At 40.9% G+C, this 25,377-nt stretch overlaps 1 protein-coding gene across 2 annotated transcripts; it reads left to right on the plus strand.

Moving 5' to 3' along the window:
- Positions 1 to 25,312, plus strand: Mpp1 (MAGUK p55 scaffold protein 1). Of its 2 annotated transcripts, XM_048335606.1 has the most exons (12): positions 3 to 233; positions 7,462 to 7,605; positions 7,776 to 7,854; positions 9,849 to 9,934; positions 13,125 to 13,193; positions 16,021 to 16,217; positions 17,132 to 17,238; positions 19,970 to 20,050; positions 21,366 to 21,446; positions 23,076 to 23,278; positions 23,488 to 23,562; positions 24,878 to 25,312. In XM_048335606.1, the coding sequence occupies exons 1-12, from the start codon at positions 132 to 134 to the stop codon at positions 25,052 to 25,054; spliced, it is 1,401 nt and encodes a 466-aa protein (XP_048191563.1). In that variant the 5' UTR covers positions 3 to 131; the 3' UTR covers positions 25,055 to 25,312. The 2 variants fall into 2 exon arrangements, with proteins under 2 accessions (XP_048191564.1, XP_048191563.1); XM_048335607.1 differs by lacking the exon at positions 21,366 to 21,446 and having other exon boundaries at positions 1 to 233.
- The last annotated feature ends 65 nt before the right edge of the window (positions 25,313 to 25,377 follow it).

The raw sequence follows: 25,377 nt of genomic DNA on the forward strand, positions 1-25,377 counted from the left end.
CTGCCACCTCTGCCGCGTCCACCTCCGCCGCCACCGCCGCCACCGCCTTCTTCCCACAGGCCTCAGGGCTTGCACTCCCAGCGCCGACTGCCTGCTCCAGCGTCTCGGATTCCCGGCTCGGATCCGGCGAGATGACACTCAAGTCCAGCGAGGGCGAGGGTGGGGGCAGCATGCGCACGGCGCTCTCCGACCTTTACCTGGAGCACTTACTGCAGAAACGCAGCCGGCCCGAGGTGAGCGGGCCCCTTCGTCCCCCGGGGTGCGGGGCTGGGGTCGGCGACAGGCCCCTTCTCCCGCCGCTACGTTCCCCCCATCCAAGGCCCGGTTCCTAGGGCAGACTCCCCCGGGAGGCCTGCTGTGCGCAGTCCTGCGCTCTGGATGCAGGCCTCCGCAGCCAGCCGGGTGGGGACTGAGACAGTGCTCTCTTGGGTTCTTGCTGGGATCTGACTGAGACAGATGCGGATTGAGATTCGAATCCAGATCTGTACCCACAGTTGCCTTTACCGGGGCTGCAGGCACAACAGAGCGCTCCTTAAGGTCAAGTAAAAGTTCCTCCTACAAGGGCACCGAAACAGAAAGATTGGAAAGAACACATTCCCACAGTACGTGGACTAGAGGGACTAGGTGCCTGCTGTAGTGCTTGTGTTCAGGTGATCACATGAGAAAACAACTTCTGACCATAAACATTTTACTTTGATCATTAACCCCCTCCTCCCCCCACCCCCCCATTTAGCTATGTCCCCTTCTGCTGTGATGCCAAAAGGACATTTACTGGTGTGTATATTTATTTACAGAACAGCAATCCAAGCAGTTTGGGAGGTAATTCTGACCTCCAAATTCCAGTCATGACAGATAAATAGATATTAATAATCTGTCACCAGAAAAAACCCCAAGTGAAGGCTGCTTCTCGCCCAAAATCACTGGTTTACACCACTGGACCACCTTCCCACCCTTAATGAAAGGAAAGGCCAGCTTCCCCAACTCTACTCCCTTCCTCCAGCAACACACTTTAAAGACTGGTTTGCTTCACAGTAAACGTGGCATCCTTCTGGACAATACTCATTAGATAAAATACTCATTAGATAAAATATTTTACAGCTCATTATAGCTGAAACCACAAGATAAAGTACAAAAGGCCTCACACACAGGTAGCTTCTGAGCCAAAACCTATTAGATGTTTTGTTCACCTATATTGCTTTATATAAAGAAGGAGAAAGAAAAAAATGAAGAACCACAAAAGAAAGCTCCATGTTACCAAAGTTGTATTCTGGTTCCCTAATTCACAGGCAGTATTTCCTCTTCCCCTCTTCTGCTGTCACTTTCCCTCCCCCAGCCAATTTTGGAAATACAGTTCTTTAATCTTGCTTTTCCGTACTCCACACCCAGAGACCATTTTAAGCAACACTGAAAGATTAGAACACTTCACTGCTTAGAGCAACAACAAAATGTCAGATCCTTCCTTACTGGCAATGTCTCAAGACAATTTTGTTTGTCACAACTACTGGAACATTACTTATCTCAGCAAAGAATTAGTAGACCCGAAATGCCTGTAGTGCTAAGGTTCAGTACCTTATCTAGGGAAAACAAATGAGAAACAACAGAACTTCTGTGGTAAAATTCGAATGTACTTAAGTCCTCCTGGCCACAGTAAAACCAGATTTTTAAAAATCTGCTAAGTATACTGTCTTTCTAGTTAAAAAAATACAATACAGATCCAGGAAGTGAAGGACAGAGAAAGAGCACATACTAGGGAAATTAGCAACAAAACATAATGATTTAAAAATTACACTTTATTTTCTAGTATCCTTTGAGGGGGAATAAAACCGCCTCACATGAAACAACCAGTTTTCAGCAAAAGTTCTTCATCCAGCAAAATAATGAGGTGCGAACTCACTGACCATACACCCCACAGACTCAGACAACACCTGGCTTCCTGATGCACTAGAGTGCTGCACTGAGCAACAATCTTTCCTGGAGTGCTACTTGCCCATTCTTTCTGGAGAGAACAAAATGCAGGTTTTCTGAGCTGGGGGAAGGGAGGGAGGTAACCCACATGTCTTCACAGCACTCTGAACCTCCTTTGGAGGAAACATCTGCAGCCGGGTTCAAAGGGCAGAGACAGTTGCTCAAAGGAAGTGGGAATCAGTAACAGACAAAAACAAATGAGGTGGGGGTGGGGATGAGGAAGGGGGTGAATAGAGCAGGGACAACTGGAGTTAGTGGTCTCACCCAAACTAATAGGCCTAAGAGCAAATAATAGTTAACTACTGAACATAAGAATAAATAAACATTTGTTTAGCCTACTATTATGCTCTTTGCCAACTGTTTTTATGTGATAATGACAGAAGACCCTGGGAGCTTCTTAACCTATCACACTCCAGAAGTGGAGGGGAGAGTGCTCATAAGAATTAGGAATTCGAACTGTTAAAAATGACAACAACTGGGGCTGGGAATATGGCCTACTGGCAAAAGTGCTTGCCTGGTATACACAAAGCCCTGGGTTCGATTCCTTGGCACCACATATATAGAAAACGGCCAGAAGTGGCGCTGTGGCTCAAGTGGCAGAGTGCTAGCCTTGAGCAAAAAGAAGCCAGGGACAGTGCTCAGGCCCAGAGTCCATGCCCCAGGACTGGCAAAAAAAAAAAAAAAATGACAACAACTGGGGAAACAGGAAGCCCTAAGAGCCAGAATTTTCTGGCAGATACTGTCTTAACATTATACACTAGATGTATCTCAGACTCTAAATCCATCTGTGAACACATCTATCTGCCAAAGGCCAAGTATGTAAAGATGTTTTTCCAACGTGCTTATCTATGCAATGCACTCTGTCCACATTCCTCTTTCCACTGAAGAAAAACAGGAAACCATTTCATATAGAAGAACACAGAACTGCAAGATATTGCACAGAAACCTGACTCTTTGCCCTCATATTGCCATTAAACTAGTACCGGGGCTGTCTAATAATGTCACTCATTAAATTACATTCTTATCCCCATTTTGTGATCATTATTTGGAGGCAAAATGTGGGTTAGAAACCTGTCTGAGCTTAAAGGACCTAATAAGTCACAGACTCCAAGAGTTAAACTACAAGCACAGGCCAAAGAGCTTGTGAGAGTTCAAGGAGAAAACACAATATAAGGAGGGCTCACCAGATCTAGAAACACGGGTGAATCAATATAAATATTTCATTAATTATACTGCCCTGCCTGGCCCTGGTTTATGCCTGAAATCCTACCTACTTAGGAAGTTGAGATCTGAGGCTCCTGCTTCCAAGCCATTCCAGGCAGACAACTCTGAGAGACTCTTACCTTCAGTTAACCACCAAAAAGCTGGAAGTAGAGGTGTGGCTCAAGTGGTACAGTGCCAGCCTTGAACAAAAAAGCTCAGAGAGATTTCCCTGGCCCTGACTTCAAACCCCAGTACAAATACACACAAAAAATTAGGTCTCAATACAAATAAAAACTTCTCTCACTAATTTTTCTCATGAAAGTAATGAAAAGCATGTAATACATAATATGAAATGTATGATAAGCAAAGATAGACAATGGAAACAACTTCCTTGCCTATATTTTGTACATACCCAATTTGCTTCCCTGGAAGTTACTAGTACTTCTTATGTCTTTTTTAAATATAGTTTCTTTTCTCTTCTTTTCCTTTCTTTTCTTTTCCTTTTTGTTCCAGTCCTGAGGCTTGAACTCAGGGCCTGGGACACATCTTTTGAGTCTTATTACTCAAGGCTAGCCCTCTACCACTTAACACACTCCTCCACTTCTGCCCTTTTTTGGGTGCTTGATGGGAAACATGAGCCTCATGGACTTTCCTGCCCAGACTGGCTTTGAACCATGAGCCTCAGATCTCAGCCTCTTGAGTAGCTAGGATTACAGGCATGAGTCACTGACACTCAGCTTTTAAACCTAGTTTTTATATTCATAAGCAAATATGAATGTATTCTGTTTTTCACTGTTTAAGCAGGTGCTAGCAGACTTTTCCTCATACTTTTTTTAAAAATTTCACTTAAGATGCTCTCAAGGTCTTCTTTTTGTGGCGATATGGCATCTCCCTAAGTATTAACTGAATCGTTGAATCATCTATTCTAGTGTACTTCCAGATAATCTAAGTCAATATTCAAATTGCAACGTCAATGACATATGACTACATGTCATGTGAGTTTTCTGAGGATATAGTTGCTAGGTAAGACAGTTTCTCTTTTCCAGTACTTCCCTTATCTCAGATCACTCAGTAAGTAGCATTGCTTCTTAATGGTGTATAAACCCATTTTGTCAGTGTTTTTGCTAAACTTTTAGAAACTTAAACTAAACTTTTAGAAAATTAAAATTTAAATGTTATATTTTGTAAAGAGCACCTCTATGTTAGGAGACCTGTGTGTATTTACAGACATCACCCCCAGACCTCCTTGCCTCCCTTTTCCCTCTGGACTTGTGGTCAGGCCCTTGGACACTGCGTGGAAAAATGCCCCCACCCAGAGCCTCTTCTTCCCACCAATAGGATGACACAGTCCACTCCTCTTAGTTGTGCCTATTGAGAAGATCTTCCATCCTCGGTGTCCTTGAAGGTCACCTGTGAGTGTGGCTGCCATATCCACATACCATACTGACCCTTCTACACTCCAAGCTCTGGCCTGTCCCTCCTCCTCTAGGTGACGGGTTGGTTTTGATTTAATATTTCATGCTGTATCATTTATTGGTTAAGAGGCATCATAATGCCTCTTTAATTGAATTTAAAAGATATCTTTTAAATTCCTCTCAAATGGTTCGATTTTAAATTTCAGAACATTGAAAAACAGTCTTGCCAGGTATAAATCAATGGTGCCTCAAGCTGGGCACTGGTGGCTCACGCCTGTAATCCTAGCTACTCTGAAAGCTGAGATCTGATGATAGTGGTTCAAAGCCAGCCCGGGCAGGAAAGTCTATGATACTCTAATCTCCAATGAATCACCAAAAAGCCAGAAGTGCTGCTGTGGCTCAAGTAGTAGAGTGTTAGCCTTGAGGAATAAAAGCTCAGGGACAGACCACTACCAACACACACACACACACACACACACACACACACAGAGAGAGAGAGAGAGAGAGAGAGAGAGAGAGAGAGAGTCTCATGATAATATTTCTGTTTGCCTCTTTTGACACACATGGAAGACGGGAGTAGGCTGATTTCCCCAGTTTACAGGTATGAGGGTTGTAGTTCACTACCCAGTGGCTTGCCTTTTTATTCTCTTAGTGCCATTTTCATCAGTGTTTTATTAAAAACAAGTCCAAAATAATAAAAACAAGTCCAAACTTACTGAAAAAATTTTCTCATCCATGCCACTTTGTTTGCTTTATTACAAATCTATCCCAAGCCATCTGTCAATCCACCTTTTTGGTATTTCAAGATAAGGTACAGATCTCAGAGCTCTTCACCAGCTTAAGAGCTTCAATATACATATTTGGGGCTAGAATTCAATATTTGTTTATTCTTTTTTATTTTGATATAAATTTTATATGAAGTGGAATGCAAAAATCTTAAATGTATTCTCTCATGTCTCTTCTGTATCACATCAAGGACAATTACTGGGATTTTTGCTGTTGTTGTTGTTTTTAATTAATTAATTAGTTTACTTTTGGTTCCAAGACTGGAGCTTGAACTCAGAGCCTGTGTATAATCCCTGAGCTTTTTTCACTGACAGCTTGCCCTACCACTTGAGTCACAGCTCCAGTTCTGGCATTTTTGTAGTTAATGAGATGGAAGGGTCTTATTGCTTTCCTGCCCAGACTGGCTTTGAACTGTGATCCTCATATATCAGCTAGGATTACAGGCAAAAATCACTGGCATTAGGCTGTTGTGTTAATTTATTTATTATACATCTTATTCTAAAATTTCATATAAATTTTATCATGTACTTTGTATTCTTTTTTCTCCTGGGCTTCTTTTCCTCAACATAGTGTTTCTGATATTCATCCAAGTTGCCATATATATATATACACGTATATATATATATATATATGTTTATAGTTTGATCATTTTTACTGAGAAGTAGTATTTTCTTCTATGGATGGACCACACTACAAATAAATACCTATGTTGTTTCTACTGTTTGGCTATTATGAAAAGAAGGCTGATATGTATGGTCATGCACAACCTTCTGTGTGGACAAATGTTTATTTTTATCTTGGGTGAATCCCTAGGACCACAAAGTAGTATGTATTTAACTATATAAATTGTCTTACCCACTACCTGTACCATTTAATAGTCCCATTAGCAGTATATAAGAATCCTATCACTACTGGGTGCCGGTGGCTCACACCTGTAATCCTAGCTACTCAGGAGGCTGAGATCTGAGGATCACAATTCGAAGCCAGCCTGGGCAGGAAAGTCTGTGAGACTCTTATCCCCAATTAACCACCAGAAAACCAAAAGTGGCACTGTGGCTCAAGTAGTAGAGCTCTAGCCTTGAGCTGAAGAGCTCAGGGACAACACCCAGGCCCAGAGTACAAGCCTCATTACTGACAAAAAAAAAAAAAAGAATTACTCCACTTTTATAGTCTCTTTTTCATTTTAACCATCCTAGTGAGTATATACAAGTCTTCTACTGTGGTTTGACTGTAATGTGCATTTCCATGAGTATAATGATCTTGAGCAGTTTTTCCTGGGCTTATTAGCTTTTTCTGTCTTATCAGAGTTTTTAGAATGTTCTATGTACAGTCCCTTGTCAGATGTATTTTCTTATGATTTTGTCTGTTCGTTTTTGTTTTTGATTGTTTTGAGACAGGGTTTCACTGTGGTGCCCAGGCTGGCCTCATGCTCTTGGGCTCAAACAGTCCTTGTGCCTCAACCTCTGGATTAGCTGGAGCTACAGATATACCATGTTTGCCTTGAAAATACTCGTTTTTGGTTTTGCTTTTTGAGTCAGAGTCTACTGTATCCCAGGCTGGTCTCCCCAGTGCTAGCCTGTCACTGGGAAGGGCTTATTATTTGTTGGGAATGCCATTGTCCTTTATACTTGTTCTTTCCTGAACTTGTCATGTGCCTCCTCTCATTATTTATTAATGCATTAATTAATAATTGTTATACATTATATAATTAATTTAGACCCACTCTGTGGTTTTTACTGTATAGTGTGTACACATATGTATACCATGCAGAAAATGGTTAGGGCCCAAAGTACTTCAGGATTCTGAATTTAAAATTTTTCTTATGTTATGCAATAGTCCCTGTCGGATAAAAGGCAGCACCCTATAAATCAAGCCTGTTAATATACCTGCAGTGACCTAGTTAAAAATGTCTGTTAAGTTGGATAAATAAAATCAACAAGTGGCTTCACATGAATTCAAATGAGATTGGATGCCAAGCTTATGGAATGTTGGTATTTTCAAACCTTAGAGATTTTAGGTTTACAAATGATAGAGTGACAGTGCATTCTTTGTCATCTAATTCGTCCACTCCTCTGTTGTTTTAACTTGGCAGGCTGTGTCAAACCAGTTGAATGCTGTAACTGAGGATATGTACACCAATGGGTCCACAGCCTCAGGTAGCCCTGCCCAGGCTAAGGGGCAGGAGGTGAGGAAAGTGCGTGTCATTCAGTTTGAGAAGATCACAGAGGAGCCCATGGTAATTAATTGTTATATTATGTGTCTTTGTCTCTAATCTGCTTGGTGTAGTTGAGGACTCTCTCTGGTATAGATGGAAAATATTTTCCTCAGAAAGAGCCTTATGCTATTTTAAAGATATTCTTAGAAAGAGCTTAAAACAAATTTATTACATCATTTCCTTTCTTTCAGGGAATCACTCTGAAGCTGAATGAAAAACAATCCTGTACTGTGGCCAGAATTCTCCATGGTGGCATGATTCATAGACAAGGTACTCTAGTGGGGGGGGGGAGGGGGAAAATATTAGGTTGTATTTTTTTCCCAGGATTAATCATTCACTTCTTGTTCAGTGATGTGGGACAAGCTCATAATTCTTGGGGCTGGGGATATGGCCTAGTGGCAAGAGTGCTTGCCTCGTATATATGAAGCCCTGGGTTCAATTCCCCAGCACCACATATACAGAAAATGGCCAGAAGTGGCGCTGTGGCTCAAGTGGCAGAGTGCTAGCCTTGAGCAAAAAGAAGCCAGGGACAGTGCTCAGGCCCTGAGTCCAAGGCCCAGGACTGGCCAAAAAAAAAAAAAAAACACACACACAAAAAAAACCTTATAATTCTTGAAACTGATAGCACTTTTATAAGTGTGCCAAGAGATCTTTGTGGCTTGATTACTGACTCTTTAAAAAACTCTGATGGTAAGACTTAGTATGAATTGCCTAGAGCAATCTCTACCATCTGTACCTTTGAGCTTTCTTATATGCATTTGTGTACTGATAGTTTAGTTACTATCTGAGTCATTACTACATATCACCCATTGCATTGGACTTTGAACATATAGCAGTGAGGTGAACAGATATCCAATACCCCCCTGGAGCTAGCAGTTTATCTGAGAAAACAGGTACTAAACAATTAGTTAACTATTTGGTTTCCTTAATGTTAAAAAGTCATCAATTTTCTGATGTGTCTTTTACTCATCTACTTTAGGGACTGATGAGAGGATAGAATGCAACATGTGTAGACAGGCCTACTGGCTCATACCTATAATTGTAGCTATGTGAGAGGTATAGTGCATGAGGATCATGGTTCTAGTCCAGCCTAGGTAAAAAGTTCACAGGACCCCATTCTCAGCCAATAGCTAGGCAGGGTGACAGGCATCTGTCACCCCAGGTACTCAAGAGACTGAAATCAAGGGAATCATGGTTCTGGGCTATTCCAGGCAAAACAGTTTATGAGTTTCCATCTCAATGAAAGAAGCTTGGTATGGTAGTGTGCACTCGTCATTCTAGCTACATACAGAGGAGAATGTAAAATGGGAGAACCCTGGTCCAGGAGTGTGCCTGGTAGAAAACCAAGACCATATCTCAAATAAGCAGTGAAGACAAGGTGGGGGGGGGGGGCTGGAGATGTATCTTACCAATAGAGCAAGCATGGGGCCCTGAGTTTAAATTGCAGTATCATAATAAAACATTAGCACTTTCCTTTTTAATAGTTCTGTTGTCCCTGGCACTGATATAGCTAATGTACTCTGATTAAAAACAAATAGCAGCTCTGTCAATAATCCTAGCTACTCTGGAGGCTGAAATCTGAGGATCATGGTTCAAGGCCAACCCAGGCAGGAAAGTCTGTGAGACTCTTATTTCCAACTAACCGCCAGAAAACCAGAAGTGGCACTGTGGCTCAAGAGGTAGAGCGCTAGCCTTGAGCAAAAACAAAAAAATCTCAGGGACAGTGCCCAGGCTCTAAGTTCAAGCCCCAGGACCACTGACAACAACAACAAAATTATTTTTTTTCTATTCAAAGTAACATGACTATTAGTAGCCACTTTTCCATAAGCAATGATCAACTTTACCATTTGAAAGCACTTTGGAGTTTTAGCCAAACAATATAAAAAGAGCTTTTGAATTTGCTGGCTAATGAGGACAACTGACTTTGCCTTGCTCTGTTATTTTTGGTAGCATATATGTCAGGGTCTCTTGGAGTTCTAGGATGCTGTGGTGAAAGTGCTTTCCTTCAGTTCTTGTATGATGGAGGTCCAGGAAGATGAGATAGGGTTGGTCTCTCAAGTGCTTGCCTTGATACATCCCACAAGGGATTCAGAAGGAAGTTCATTTTCATCTGTCCTTGTGAAGGATTTTTAATCTTCAGCATTTTATGGTCTACTTTGTAACATGCTCTAGATCATGCTTTCTCTTCTATCTTGAGTTATACTGACATCTCTTGAACTTTTATGTTTTTGTGCATTTATTTTATTGTTGTTGTTTCATGGCAGGATCCCTTCATGTGGGGGATGAGATCCTAGAAATCAATGGCACAAATGTGTCTAATCATTCAGTAGATCAGCTGCAGAAAGCAATGGTAGGTATTTTCTATGCTTGATGAAGATCATCTGTTCTGTTAGAGTTATTATCATTTCTTTGCAAAAGTATTTCACTTTATTGGGGGAGCCTTTATCATTTCTGATACCTGTTATGTGCAAGAAGTGACATTTCTCTGCTTTCATTTAGTACAACTCTAAATAAGGGCAAACAGGGCTTCAATGTGGTATAATGGAAATGACATCGCATTGCAAGTCACGATACCTTGGGCTTTAATGGCAGCTCTGAATTCCAGCTTTGTTTTATTCTGGCACAGTAACTTGAGCAGGTGAATTAACTTCTCTCTCCATTTCCTAATCTACAAAATGAAGACAGTAATCTCTATTCTTATATCATAAGTCTGTTATGAAGACAAAATAGAATGTTATTAATGAAGATTTGAGCGTGCTATTTATATTCAGTTGGTATTTGTTCACCACATATTATTATGTATCACACTGCGTTTGGGCTATCCTTTTTGGTTCTTTTTTTTACAAGTGTATATTAATTGTACAAAGGGTATTTGATACATGCCTATGTCGTACTTGCTCAGATTAATCTCTCTATTGCTGTTTTCCTTGTATTCGCTTCTCTCTATTGTTCAACAGCTTTCAGTGGGTTTCTCTATAATACCACTTTCATACACAGAGACAATGTATTTCCATTTTCTTCAACTTTATTATTTTCTTTCCTTCTCTTCCTCATTGTCCCCACAACAGTCTCACAGTTACAGTCATATTACACACACACACACACACACACACACACACACACACACACTTTAAGTCTGGATTCCACATATAAAAGAAAATATGTGACCTTCATCCTTCTGAACCTGCCTTATTGCACTTAACATGATGATGTCCTATTCCATTCATTTTCCTGTAAATGGAATGATTTCATTCTCCTTTATAGTGGAATAGTACTCAATTGTGTATATGTACCATGTTTTCTTAATTCATTCAACAGTTGTAAGGTACGTAGGCCAATTCCACATATTGGATAATTTGAGTAGTGCTGCAACAAACATGGGTGTGCAAAAGTCTCTATTGTATCTTGACTTACTTTCCCTCAGAAATATGCCCAAGAGTTGTGTCATAAAATCATATGGTAGTTCTATTTTCATACTTTTTTATGAAGCACCACTCTGGTTTCCATAGTGGCTGCACTAAATTACACCCTCACTAATAGTGTAAGAGTTCTTGAATTTGGTAGTATTTGTTGTTTGTGGTCTTGATGACGGATATTCTGACGGGGAGAGGTGAGAAGAAATCAAAATCTCAATTGTTTTGTAGCTCTTTTATGGCTGAGGAAGATGAACATTTCATTTCTTCATGTGTTTATTGGTCATTTGTACTTCTTAAGAGAATTGTTAGTTTCTTTGTCAACCTCCTTGACTCTCTCTTATGCCACAGGAGGCTGATGCTAATGACTGCATCAGTTGGGCTTCCACTGGGCTTCAGTGGGTTCAGTAAGAAGTTAGAAATGAACCACACATGGTGGTGAATGTGTATAGCCACAGCTGCTCAAGATGGTGATTGGAAGCAAATGTTAGCCAGATCCCCCATCTCAATCAATATGTGTAGGTGTGACGATATGCATCAGCTTAGGTAGGAGAGTAGTGGTTTGAGTTCTGCCTGATGCAAAAATGCCAGACCCTACCTGAAAAAAAACAACTAAAAACAAAAGAGGGATGGGGATGTAACTCAAATTGTAGAGCACATGCCTAGTTCAAACCTATATACCATAAAACAGAAATAAGGAAATGAGAGAAAGTGACACACATGGTTATCAGGCCATTTGTATGTATCTCTACTCCTTACCTGCAAGATTAGTCTTTTGAAAGCCAAAACTCTCTGTTGTATGTACAGTTTTCACAAAGGTGTCCTTGAGAAATCCTTAAAAAGAAAGAAATCAGCCCAGTGCCAGTGGCCTCATACTTGTAATCCTAGGTACTCAGGAGGTTGAGATCTGAGTATCCTGAATTGAAGCCAGCCAGAACAGAAAAGTCCCCCAAACTCTTATTTCCAATCAACAACCATAGAATCTGAAGTGGAGCTGTGGCTCAATTGGTAGAACACCAGCATTGAGCAAAAAAGCTCAGGGACAGCACCCAGGTCCAGAGTTTAAGCCCCAGAACTGGCATAAAGAAGAAAGAAATCACATCATTTGTCATAACATGGTTGAACCAGGGAGACATTATATGAAATAAGCCAAGCACAGGAAAATAAGTACCACATGAACTCCTTTGTATGTGGAATCTAAAAAGTCAATCTCATAGAGTGCTTCCCAAAGGCTGGGGATTGGGGGTGGGTAATGGAGAGATAATGACCAAAGGGTACAAAATTCCATGTAGACAGGAGGAATAATTACTTTTTCTCTATTGTACAGCGTGGTGATGGTAATAACAATTATATTCTTGAAAACTGCTGAGAGTGAACTTTAAAAACAAGTATATATAAGAATACAGGTGCTAATTAGCTCTTGTGTAGTCATTCCACGATCTATGCACCTTTCAAAACAACGCATTGCATGTGTTAAATGCACAATTTTGCTAAATTGAAAGAAAGACAAAGGAAAAAATGGAAGAGAAATAGGAAATGTTCTCAACTACAATTATGCCAAAATTTCTATGAAACACATGGCACCTATCAGATGGAAAGGGAATGTGATTATGTAATTCTGGCAAGATTTTGAACAAAAAGGAGTCATTCACACACTCTTGGTGGGATTCGATTTGCTATAATTTTTGGAAAAGTAATGTGATGGTAAAAGTCAAAATCATCTGGACATAGTGCTGTATACATATATGGTATATACGAATGAGATCTTTTTGTACCAATATAAAATCTTGTCCATGAAGCAATGCCAAATATAATCAAGTAAATCAAAGTGTCTATAGGATAATTCCATGATGGCTAAAAACAAACAAAAATGCATATTTATGTCTATAGAGTACAAATATTTGTATTGCATCCTGTGGTGTAGAGCAGGTTATGGCTACATTTGTGCCTAGGCTCATGTTAAGAACTTCTGGAAAACTTGTGGAGGAGGAAAAGTCATTGACTTTTGCTTCATTATTCTACACTAGTAAAGATGTCTCCCAGGTGGAACAAACCTGATATTGTAGGACCCCAAATCATCCAGGTTAATTTTGCTTATAATTACATTTTGTCTTTCCTTTTTAATAGAAAGAAACCAAAGGAATGATCTCATTGAAAGTAATTCCCAGCCAACAAAGTCGTCTTCCTGCACTACAAGTATGTGGCACTCTTTGTTGAGATAAGATGAGTGATACAGTTCTCACTGTTTGTTCTAAATATCTCAAAAATGTGTAGCTGCTTGGGTCAGGTTCTCATTATGAACTAAAATATAAGAATTTTCTAAACTAAACTAAAACATAAGAGCTTGATGCAGAAGAAGTGATATGAACAGAAACGAGGCATTCCAAGTCCACATACAGCTTGTCAGTAGCGAAGGAGTAGTTGGGGTATGGGTCTTGACAAGTGAATGAGGAAGAAAGATTTAAAAAATTCAAATCTTAGGGGGCTGGGAACATGGCCTAGTGGGCAAGAGTGCTTGCCTTGTATACATGAAGCACTGGGTTCAATTCCCCAGCACCACATATATAGAAAAAGCCAGAAGTGGCGCTGTGGCTCAAGTGGCAGAGCGCTAGCCTTGAGCAAAAAGAAGCCAGGGACAGTGCTTAGGCCCTGAGTCCAAGCCCCAGGACTGGTCCAAAAAAAAAAAATTCAAACCTTAGCCAGGTGCCTGTGGCTCAGGCCTATAATTCTAGCTACCTAAGAGGCTGAGATCTGAGGGTTGCAGTTTCATACCAGCCCAGGCAAAAACGTCTGTGAGACTCTTCCAATGAACCGGCAGAAAACTGCAAGTGGTGTCATGGCTCAAAGTGGTAGAGTGCCTTGTTCACAGAGAGTTCAGGGACAGTGCCCAGGCCCTGAGTTCAAAGCCCCACAACCAACAAAAATAAATAAGAAATAAATAACGAAATAAATTATACTATAAAGTGTGAATTCTCTAGTATCTCAGTTTATACAGCATTATGTTTATGGGATTCATGTAGGTTGCTTGTAGCAATAGATGTTTCATTCTCATTTATTTATGTTATGCATGTTTTAGAGATGGAATCTCAGATTTTTCTGCCAGCACTGGCTTAGAGGTTTGATTTTTCCCAGATCTCAACTTTCTGAGTAGCTAGGATTGCAAGTGTGAGCCACTGGCACCCAACTAGGAACTTAATTAAAATCTGATATACCACTTTTTAATGATTAGCATTTATTTTATTTACTTTTTAAACTACTAGGCCAGTAAGACATTTTCTGTTTTCTTCTAAACCACACCTGGAATTGATTTTTTTTGTACTGTCAAGTAAGAGGTCGTGTCTAATTTTTCTATATGGTTATCAGTGGGCAAAGGAGTTATTAAAACAACCATCCTGTTCCTATTATGTTCACCAGCACCTTTGTCATAAGTTATAATGTGTAGGTCTGTTTGGGAACTCTATTATTTTCTTCTGAGCTATTTATTTATCCTGGAGACAAGAGACATCTCCACAATATTCCAATTCTGGCCTTGCTAAAAATTTTAATTTTGAATGAGCTTTGCATCTTATCAAATATTTTCTTTTACATCTAGAGGATCATATGATTTCCCAGCATTTTTCAGTTAATATGGCAAATTTATTGGCCATCAGATAGTATTCCTTATGTTGCTGAACTAGATCCTTTTTATTGTAATTTATTATTCTTTCTAAGCTTTGCTGTATTTGGTTTGCTCATGTTTTATTTGGGGTACTTATGTCTCTGCTACTGACAGTGTAAGATTCATGTCCAATTTTTCTATCATGGTTATGCTAGACTTAAAGAGTCAGAAAGTGCCATCATTTGATGTTGTTTGTATTTATGAGGTTACTTTTATTTATTCAAATAATGTTCAGAATATTTGCTATGAGATGTGGGAGAAGTACAGTTTTCAATAGTGTACTCAAAGTCTTTAATAGATCCACTTTTCAATTTCCTGTTATATCATTTTTGGTAAATTGTGCTTTTCAAGGAACTTGTTGAATGTATTGCTATGAAATTAATTCTAATATTGTCTTACAACCTTCTAAATATCTTCAAGATCTCTACTGGTAAATTGTATCTTCTCTGTTTTGTTAATTCCATTAATATTTTGAAAGAACCACTTTTGTTGTTGGTGACCTTAATGCTATTTTCTCTTCCATTTTTTTCTGATTCTTAGTATTTTTTTCTTCCTGTATTTGGGTTGGATTTGGACCCTAAGTCCCACTACTATACATTATTAGCATTAAATTCCTGTATGATTTCTTCTGGGCTTCCTCTATGCATAAATAGTTATTTTTAAATTTTGAGCATACTAGTTTTTGTTTTGGCTACTGATATTTTCACTTACAAGGGAACTTAATAATCTTCTGAAGATTGATTTTCCTGGTTACATAGTAACATAGTCAGTACGTGACAGTAGTTAACTAGTTCCCCATTCTTGGAAAATTAGGTTGTTTCCAATACTCTACTCTTACATTACTGCTGTGGTGAACAAGCATATGCACTGCACACCATTACTGACAGCTCTATCTATTGTATCAGATAGATGCACAGAAGTAGAATATGGTTCTACTTGAAGACTTGGGCACATTCATATTGCTAGCCTGCCATCTAGAAAAAGCTGACCAAGTTTCTTTCATGTGTTTATGAACGTATTTCATCAAAGAAACACATACATTTCAGATAGTAGCCGTTCTGCACTCTGAGACAGACAATTCAGATCCAGAAACAAAACACGTTGACACCAAAGAGCATCTCTTGCTTTCTTGTTAAAGGGATCAGTTCTGACAGGTTTGCAAACCTAACAGTCAATAAGCAGTTGCACACACTTCTGTTGTTCAATTTCTCACTCTTGGGTGCTTCTCCACTATTCTCATCTTCTACTTTGTCCATTCATTCCATTTCCTTAAAGCACGACTTTCTGTATGCATGCTCTGATGCTGATGTTTCTCCTGAGTGCAGTACCTGCAGTTGTTTGACTTTCTCCACACCACCTCCACAGATGTTCATGAGAGCACAGTTTGACTATGATCCTAAAAAGGACAATCTGATCCCTTGCAAAGAGGCAGGACTGAAGTTCGTTACAGGAGACATTATCCAAATCATCAACAAGGATGACAGCAACTGGTGGCAAGGGCGAGTGGAAGGCTCCTCCAAGGAGTCCGCAGGATTGATCCCTTCCCCGGAGCTTCAGGAATGGTGAGCCACCATGTGCAGCTGGAAAGGACACACACTTGCTACACATGATCACCTTGTTTCAGAAATTTGTTGTTAAGTGTGTAGTTTCCACTTCTCTGAAACTTACCTTCTAGCCCTGGCATAATGGATGAGGGAGGGTCCACAAGGAGTAGATAAGCTTTGTTGGTAGGCCATTTGTTTCAGGTAAAGAAGCCCTCTCGGTGGGCCTTAATTTCTTCAAATGTTTTCCTGACAGCCTGTGAAGCCTCTTCTAGACTCTTCTAAGACTCTTACATTACTTTCACCACTCCATGAAGACTGTTGATTTTCCCACAAAACAGTTGCATTTTCAGTGTGTTACTTTGATGCTCATTCCTTACACCTAGATGAAATGAGTCGTGTTTGGGTCAGATTGCTCACTTTGGTGCTAGGTTATACACCACATGACTACTGAATGGTAGAAAAATCCACATTCCATGTTGACCCTCCCTCTATCTGTGCAAAGTAAGCCCAATAAAGACTACAACCTCCAGGAATGTTATTTCCCATAGCAATCTTTTAGTTTGAGCTTGTTTAATGAAGCTGTTGTTTTATATGTATATGCAGTATGTGTGCACATCTATATTTTACTTTCTAGACATGTATGTGTGTAATGGTGGGTTGCAATGAATGTTTCTTACAGCCAGGTAGGTCTAGTCCTCTTGCTGTGTCAGGCTGCACATAGAGGACACAACAGAGAGGAGAGGGAAGGGAAGTGTATGAGCTCTGGAATGTCATCACTACATGGATTTTTTTTTACGAAGTGAAAGGAGCAAATCTGCCTGAAAGTTTGGTGTGGAAAGGAATAGCAACAAGTCTAGTATTGTTCTAGGACAATGAACCTATAGCTTCTGCGCTGAGGTCCCATGGACCCTTTTGTCATTTGTTCCTGCCAGGCGAGTGGCAAGTGTTGCTCAGTCTGCTCCAGGTGAAGCCCCAAGCTGCAGTCCCTTTGGGAAGAAGAAGAAGTACAAAGACAAGTACCTGGCCAAGCACAGCTCAAGTAAGCTTCTGAGCCCCTTCACTATAGGCTCTTAGCACAAGTGTGTTGCTCAAGCTCTTTAACCAAAAGAAAATAAGAGATAAATCATTGTGCAGTGGATATATGTACTACAGAAAGCAGGTCATTTTTTCCAGTTTTCTTCCTTATAAGATCACTGCAGAGAGACACCAGCACAGGTAAAGGCAGGCTAGTGGTGTGTTCACAACTGTCCATCACCTCATCCCTCACATAACCAATTTTTCCAGACTTTCCCCCATGCTCAAACTTCACTGTTTCTCAATAACTTCAATGTGACCTGATTGTAAGTGTGAACAACCCTAGAGAGAACGGGACAAGTAATTGACTTTTGTCTTCACCTACCATAGTTGAAAATACAGCACAGTTATCTCTTGGTACTTTCAAGGGATTCTTGCACGTGTGAATATCAAAATCCATAGATGCTCAAGTCCCTCATATAAAATGGTATATGAGATTTGCATAGAACCTATGGACATCCTCAGTACACTCTAACTGATCTCTGGAATGCTTATAGTCTAATGAAATGCAAAGTGATAGAAACAGAAGTTGTACTGTGTTAGAGAATGACAAGAAAAATCTATACATGCTCAGTACAGCTGCAATGTTCTCAAATATTTTTAAGTCCATGATTAGTTGATGATTCAGAACCCATGCACATACAGGGATGACTAGATAGTAAATGTGCCATTCAGCACCATTTAGTAAATGTTTCCGTTCTGTTGGGAAAATTCTAGATGGCGACAAGAGCATGGACAAGTCATAGAACCTGAAGTCATCAGGCATGTGAAGAGCTTATGTAAAAGTAGACACAGCCAAGGCATCCATTTAGGAGAGGGGTAAAGAGTTGAGCAAAGGGCCACATTCCCTTCCTGAGCAGATGAGTCACTAGTAACAGTACAGAGGTAGTGATGGCATTGTTGAGTTTCAAGTGTGTATGAGATAACCAAGTTGCATTTCCTAGGGAGCTAGAGCCAGGAGAAACATCTGTGTTGGGAGTAAAGAACTATCAGTTTACTAAAACTATGGAAAGTTCTTCAGATGAAAAAGTCCAAACACTTAGGAAAACATAGAGTTCAAAGAACAGGCTGACACTGCTATGTCAAAAGCTCAGATGAAAGGTGTTGGGAAAATCAAATCAAAACCCAGAGGCGGGCTGGGGATATGGCCTAGTGGCAAGAGCGCCTGCCTCATATACATGAAGCCCTGGGTTCGATTCCCCAGCACCACATATACAGAAAACGGCCAGAAGTGGCGCTGTGGCTCAAGTGGCAGAGTGCTAGCCTTGAGCAAAAAGAAGCCAGGGACAGTGCTCAGGCCCTGACTCCAAGGCCCAGGACTGGCAAAAAAACAAAAACAAAAACCCAGAGGAATGTGCCAATCTGTAATCCAGAATTACTGTGAGCTCAAAGCTGGTGCCTCACACCTGTAATCCTAGCTTCTCAGAGGCTGAGATCTGAGGATCACAGTTTGAAGCCAGCTTCAGCAGAAAAGTCTGAGACTCTTATCTCCACTTAACCAGCAAAATGCTAGAAGTAGGTATGTGGTTCAAGTTGTACAGTGCCATCCTTGAGTAAAAAAAAAAAAAAGCTAAGGGACAGCACCCAGGCCCTGAGTTTAAGCCCCAGTACTGGCACAAAACCAAAAGATAAGAATTAGTTTACTCTTCTATTCATAATTCTTATTTTCAGTACTAGGGGTGGCTCTCTAGATAAGCAATCTACCATTTGGGCTATAGCACCAGCCCCTCTTCATAACCATTTTTTATTTGTTTTGTTTTACCAGTGCTGGGGCTTGAACCTAGGGCCTGAGCACTGTCCCTGGCTTCTTTTTGCTCAAGGCTAGCACTCTGCCACTTGAGCCACTGCGCCACTTCTGGCCGTTTTCTATATATGTGGTGCTGGGGAATCGAACCCAGGGCCTCATGTATACGAGGCAAGCTCTCTTGCCGCTAGGCCATATCCCCAGCCCCCCATAACCATTTTTAAACCAATACTTCTTGTGGTTCTCCTGTGTACTAGCATATCCAGTAAATTTCAATTCAGTTTCTCCAGAAGATAAATGGTGAGAAATAGAGTTGGGCTGGAGTTAGTTCTAGCTAAGAGTTTCACTGCTTCTACAATGTATTTCCTATCTAGCAGTCAAGTGAATCCTTTCAAAATGAAAATGGGGACTGGAAATATAGCCTAGCGCTAAAGTGCTCGCCTCATATACAGGAAGCCCTGGGTTCAACTCCTCAGCACCACATATACAGAAAAAGCTGGAAGTGGCCCTGTGGCTCAAGTGGCAGAGTGCTAGCCTTGAGCAAAAAGAAGCCAGGGACAGTGCTCAGGCCCTGAGTCCAAGCCCCAGGACTGGCAAAAAAACAAAATGTAAATGGGACTGTCAGTCTCTTTACTCAAAACTCGCTTACCACATTTAAAAATAAATATAACCCTTAGTCTTTCCTCTCCACCACATCCCCTAGCCTAATCTCCAGTATTTCGTTTCATGCTTTTTTAAAACCTTTTTCTTTTGAACAGAGTCTAACACTGTAACCCAGGCTAGCCTCAAAGTGTGCTCCTCTTGCCTCAGCCTTCAGAGTGCTAGGGTTACAGGTGTGCACCTTTCACTGCCCTTGTCTCTGTTTGATCAGATATTAGCTCCTTAACGGTAGCCAGGGCTTTTGTCTAGCCAGCTCTGAAAATGAGAATTGCTTCACTTTCTTTATCTTTAGTTTTTGACCAGTTGGATGTTGTCTCCTATGAAGAAGTGGTTCGGCTGCCTGCATTCAAGAGGAAGACCCTGGTGCTAATCGGTATCTTACTGCCTCACACTGCTTTGATAGTTCAAGACCATATTATGTCCTTATTACCCCACCTGTATCATGTATCTACCTCCCCACCCCTGCAAGAAATGTGAACTCTTTTGGGTTCTTCATATAGGGCACTTACAATTAACTTTCTGGGCCCTGCAAGTACTCCACCTGAATCCACCTCAGAAGTGAAATTAAACACTGCAAATTCTCTCCTTTTTACTATTTAGGAGCTAATTCTTTTAGGTTGGGTTTGATCTTCAGCTTCTTCGTCCAGTGGCTAGGTAGAACTGTGATATGCTTTAAAATATAAATCATAAAGGTGTTGTACAGAGGGGTTGTCATTTTATGTCAGATAATGAGTAATTTCTTTTCTTGGACAATGTCACCCCTTCCTTTACTTTCCCAAAGTCTCCCCCCTCCTGTCCCTAAGTTATAAAGGTCATGTCCATGTAGTGTCTACTGAATAGCATGACTGCACTTATTCACCCTTCCTCCCTTTTGCTCCCCCTAAAAACAAAAACCCCAGGTTTCTGATTCCTGGAATGATATGCTTTCTAAAGCTTTGATAGCTCAGTGGGGGGTCATTACCACTACTGCAAGATATCAGAGCCCCAGAAGCTGCTTTCCCACAGGTGGCCCTGACCCAAACCCACGTACAGGGCTTTGGTGATGCTGACTGGCTCAATTACCCATTCTCAGATTTGAAACATTAATTGCCATGGGGTATGTATTAAGATTCTGATGAAACTTCCAGTAAAAACATGAAATTAAATTCCATTTAAGTTTGGAGCGCTTAAAAAAGTTAATGTACTTATAAACAGAAAGCTCCACTTTAGCTGTTTGCTTGTGGAACTAAGTTACGCTGAGTCTCCTTAGCCCTTTGGTGGCTCTAAATCTTCCAACAGCTCAAAAGTCCTGAGCTCTGCCCAGATACAGTACCAACCCATTTTCACTTGTTGGTAGTTTTTTTGTGCTGATCCTGTGAATCAAACTCAAGAGCCTGGGTGCTATTATTGAGCTTTTTTGCTCATGGCTAGTTAGCACTCTACCACTAGAACCACAGCTCCACCTTCGGCTTTTTGCAGGCTAAATGGAGATAAGAATGTAACTTTATTGCTTGGGCTGGCTTTGAACCATAATCCTCACATCTTAGTTTTCTGAGTAGCTAAGATCACAGGCATGAGCCACCAATGCCTGGCTATGCACTCAGCATTTTGAGCACTGACAGATGAAAATCCATTTCCCATCCCCTTTCCCATCTCTGCCTTAAGTCTTTGGGGAAAAAAAAATCACAGAAACTCTTCTCTCTTCACAGGAGCCAGTGGGGTGGGTCGCAGCCACATTAAGAATGCCCTGCTCAGCCAGAACCCGGAGAAGTTTGTGTACCCTGCCCCATGTAAGTGGCTTTGGGCCATTTTGGATGGGAAGTAAGAGTTTGAAGAGCATAGTATCAGTGTTACTTTAGCACCTCTTGGTCTGAAATGCCATACAACTAAAAATTTAGCAAGATAAAATGTGCACCCACAATTGTTTCAGATGTTCTTATTCTTTGTATGTAACAGAAACAGTAGTGAAGTTTTTAGTGCTGCTTTAAGGTCTGCATGCCTTCTCACTTTACTTTATGAACATTTCCTCATGGTCTGCTACTCTGCTTAATTCCCATTGAGATCTATTTCATGGTCCACTGATATACTCTAATTTGGATATTGGAGATTCTTTAGCAGGGTGCTGGTGGCTCACGCCTGTAATCCTACTCAGGATGCTGAGATCTGAGGATTGCAGTTTGAAGCCAGCCAGGGCAGGAAAAGGCCATGAGATTCTTATCTCCAATTAACCACCAGAAAACCAGAAGTGGTGCTATGGCTCAAAGTGGTAGAGCCTTGAGCAAAAGAGCTCAGGGACAGCACCCAGGCCCCCAGTTCAAGCCCCCAACTGACCAAAAACAAAGTGAATCTTCACATTTCAGTTGTGCATTCTGTTTGTACAATTGTTCATTGTGAACATGATTTTATTTTTTTAACCCTTTAATTCTGTCTTATTACACATAGGTCATTGAGAGTTAGTTATTCATAGGGACACAGTAAAAGTCATTGTATTGGGGCAGAAAGCAGGTAGCTGTGTGTTGAGGGATGAAGCAAGTCCGTAAGTAGAAATAATGAGTACATGAAGATAATGTGGGGAAGGAATTTCATGGAAATAGAGGTGTAGCTCAAGTACTAGAGAACTAGCCTTGGGGGGGTGGGGAATAAGCCAAGGAAGAGCACAGGCCCTGAATTCAAGCTCCAGCTGAATAAACAAACATTAACAAACAAAAAGGAAAATTTAAACCAAAGCAAAATACTCTTAGAACTCATAAAAAGGAAACAAATATATTGGAAATCATGACTACAGCCCAGAGATCTAACTTACTTTTCACTTTTGGTACTGAGGATCAAACCCAGGATGTTGCACTTGCTAGGTAAGCATTTTGTTACTGAGCTACATCCCAGCCCGGAGATCTGATTTTAAAAACATATTTTAGCTGTCTTCACTTCTGAGTTTCAATATTGACAAGTTTAGTGGTTCAGAGATGTAACTTTTTGGAGTTGTTTTTTTGCCAGTCCTGGGGCTTAAACTCACGGCCTGAGCACTGTCCCTGGCTTCTTTTACAGCACCACTTCTGGCTTTTTCTATATATGTGGTGCTGAGGAATCGAACCCAGGGCTTCATGTATAGAGGCAAGCACTTGACCACTAATATTCCCAACCCCCCTCCCCCAATGTAACTTTATATAGGGAAAATGGTAGACATTTTTTTACACTAGGCTTTACCTCTTGAATTGTAGAAATAGTAGTAAAAGACAGCAGTACAACAAGTGTGACTAACTTATATATACGCTGGGAAAATGGGAGCTTTCTTGTTGTGCCCTACAGGCGCCCATGGGAGGAACTCCTAGATCACACTCTTGCTCCAAAGGCAAGTAGGGTTTCCATACAGATTGAAACCATGGAGCCACAGCTCATCATATATTTGGGTTCTTGTACAGATACAACACGGCCACCCAGAAAAAGTGAAGAAGATGGGAAGGAATATCACTTCATCTCAACAGAGGAGATGACAAAGAACATCTCTGCCAATGAGTTCTTGGAGTTTGGCAGCTACCAGGGAAATATGTTTGGCACCAAGTTTGAAACTGTGCACCAGATTCATAAGCAGGACAAGATTGCCATCCTTGACATTGAGCCCCAGGTAGGTAGGCATGGAAAAGCAGGAGTAATGGAGAAGGGAGTGATCAAAAGAAAAGCTCCAAGAAATCTGGAGTTCAGAAGTCAGCCTAGAACCAGCACAGCAGTATTGATAATGGTGGAAAATACTGTGGGGATGATAAAGCCTAAGCTGCCTATTAGAAATAATTCATTTTTTCTTAATCTTTCTTCCTCCCTCTTTCCTCTTTCCAGACTCTGAAGATTGTTCGGACAGCAGAACTTTCACCTTTCATTGTTTTTATTGCACCTACTGACCAAGGCACTCAGGTAGGGAGGGAGCTATGCAGGGCAGGTTGGAGGTCCACTTAAGTATGGGCCATTGGCCACCTTCAATTCCACAAGGTCAAGACAAAGAACATGTTTCATTCATTCAAGTTACTTAAAAACTAGGCAGAAGCTGGGCATTGGTAGCTTACCCCTGTAATCCTATTCAGGAGGCTAAGACTGGAAGATCATGGTTTGAAGCCAGCACAGGCAGAAAAGTCCCCATGAGACTCTAATCTCAAATTAACCAGTCAAACACTGGAAGTAGTGCTGTGGCTCAAGTGGTAGAGTGATAGCCTTGAGCACAGAGAGGCTCAAGGACAGTGCCCAGGCCCTGAGTTCAAGCCCCACAAATGACCAAAAAAATAGAAACACCCTTCAAAAAACAAAACTAGCCAGACCACTCATGTTAAAGTTAACAGAAGATAAATCAGATCCAAAGCATCCTGGACAGTCAAAGCTGGGCGTGGTGGCACACACTAGAACTTGGGGAGGCAAAGGCAAGAGGTACATGAATTCAGGGGCCAGACTGCTGTGCATTGTGAGTTGCAAGTCAGCTTGAGCTATGTAATGAGATCTTATCCCATTAAAAAAAAACAAATCATGAGCTGGGAATATGGCCTAATGGTAGAGTGCTTGCCTAGCATGCACAAAGCCCTGGGTTCAATTCCTTGGCACCACATATACAGAAAAAGCCAGAAGTGGTGCTGTGGCTCAAGAAGTAGAGTGCTAAAGTTCAACCCCCATGACTGGCAAAAAAAAATCAAAGAGATAACAGTTGGACAAATATTGAACTCTGCTGTGATATACACGGGGCATACAGAAGAGCACTGAACACATCCTAGGGCACAGCAGGGTATGGAGAAAGACTTGAGTTCATTCCCTTTTGCTTGTAGTATATTGGCCATTTTTTCACGTTTTGCTACTCTAAATTGTATTGCCTTTTTTTTCCCTATCTGGCCATGCCCTTAGCTCATTTTTCTATTGGACTACTAGCTGTCCTATCAATTGTAGAAACTATATTATGGCAATTATCTCTTTGTGTTATTATTACTTGAAAATCTTTTTAACCATTTGGTATAACTTCACCATGCACACATTTTTTACTTATGTATTTTCATGGCTGCTGAATTTAGTAGAGCAGCTGCCAAGCAAATACCAGGCCCTGAGTTTGATTCTAGCACAACAAAAGTAGTAATAATTAGGTGACAGGGACATAGGCAATGCTAACAACAAATGCCTGTGTAAAACCCACCCTTGGCCTCTGGGCTGTCAGGGGAGGCAACAACAACTGCTTCATCTGTGGCTTTCTTTGCAGACTGAAGCCCTACAGCAGCTGCAAAAGGACTCTGAGGCCATCCGCAGTCAGTATGCTCACTACTTTGACCTCTCACTGGTGAATAATGGTGTTGATGAAACGCTTAAGAAGCTACAAGAAGCTTTTGAGCTGGCATGTAGCTCTCCACAGTGGGTGCCTGTCTCCTGGGTTTACTAAACTTGCAGAATGGGAAACTATAACCTTCTTGCCAGCATTTGGAATGCCATTCCCCTTGCTTTAATCAAATAGGGCAGAGCTGCTTCAACTAGTTGTTTCAGATTCTGGCTCTCTTTAACTGTCCTTGCTCAGGCTCCTGAATGGTGGGGCCCTACTGATCTGGAATTCAAAAGCATCTCTGGAAATGATGTGAGTAGTATAGAAATGAACTGCTAATCAAAGATACACAAATAAAGCAATGGTACCTGTCTTTCTGAAGCCTGAACTCTTCACCTTCAACTTAGCATCTTTTCCTTTGCCATTTTCTTTGAATTTTCTTTTGC

The sequence above is a fragment of the Perognathus longimembris genome, chromosome 28 (assembly GCF_023159225.1).
Source record: "Perognathus longimembris pacificus isolate PPM17 chromosome 28, ASM2315922v1, whole genome shotgun sequence".
NCBI classification, from domain to species: Eukaryota; Metazoa; Chordata; class Mammalia; order Rodentia; family Heteromyidae; genus Perognathus; species Perognathus longimembris.

Bases quoted from the DNA above. Each gene is read 5' to 3' on its own strand.
- Mpp1 (XM_048335606.1), top strand. From the start codon at position 132: ATGACACTCAAGTCCAGCGAGGGCGAGGGTGGGGGCAGCATGCGCACG. The intron at 20,051-21,365 runs GTATCTTACTGC...CTCTCTTCACAG, and splicing joins GAAGACCCTGGTGCTAATCG to GAGCCAGTGGGGTGGGTCGC. The intron at 21,447-23,075 runs GTAAGTGGCTTT...GTTCTTGTACAG, and splicing joins GTTTGTGTACCCTGCCCCAT to ATACAACACGGCCACCCAGA.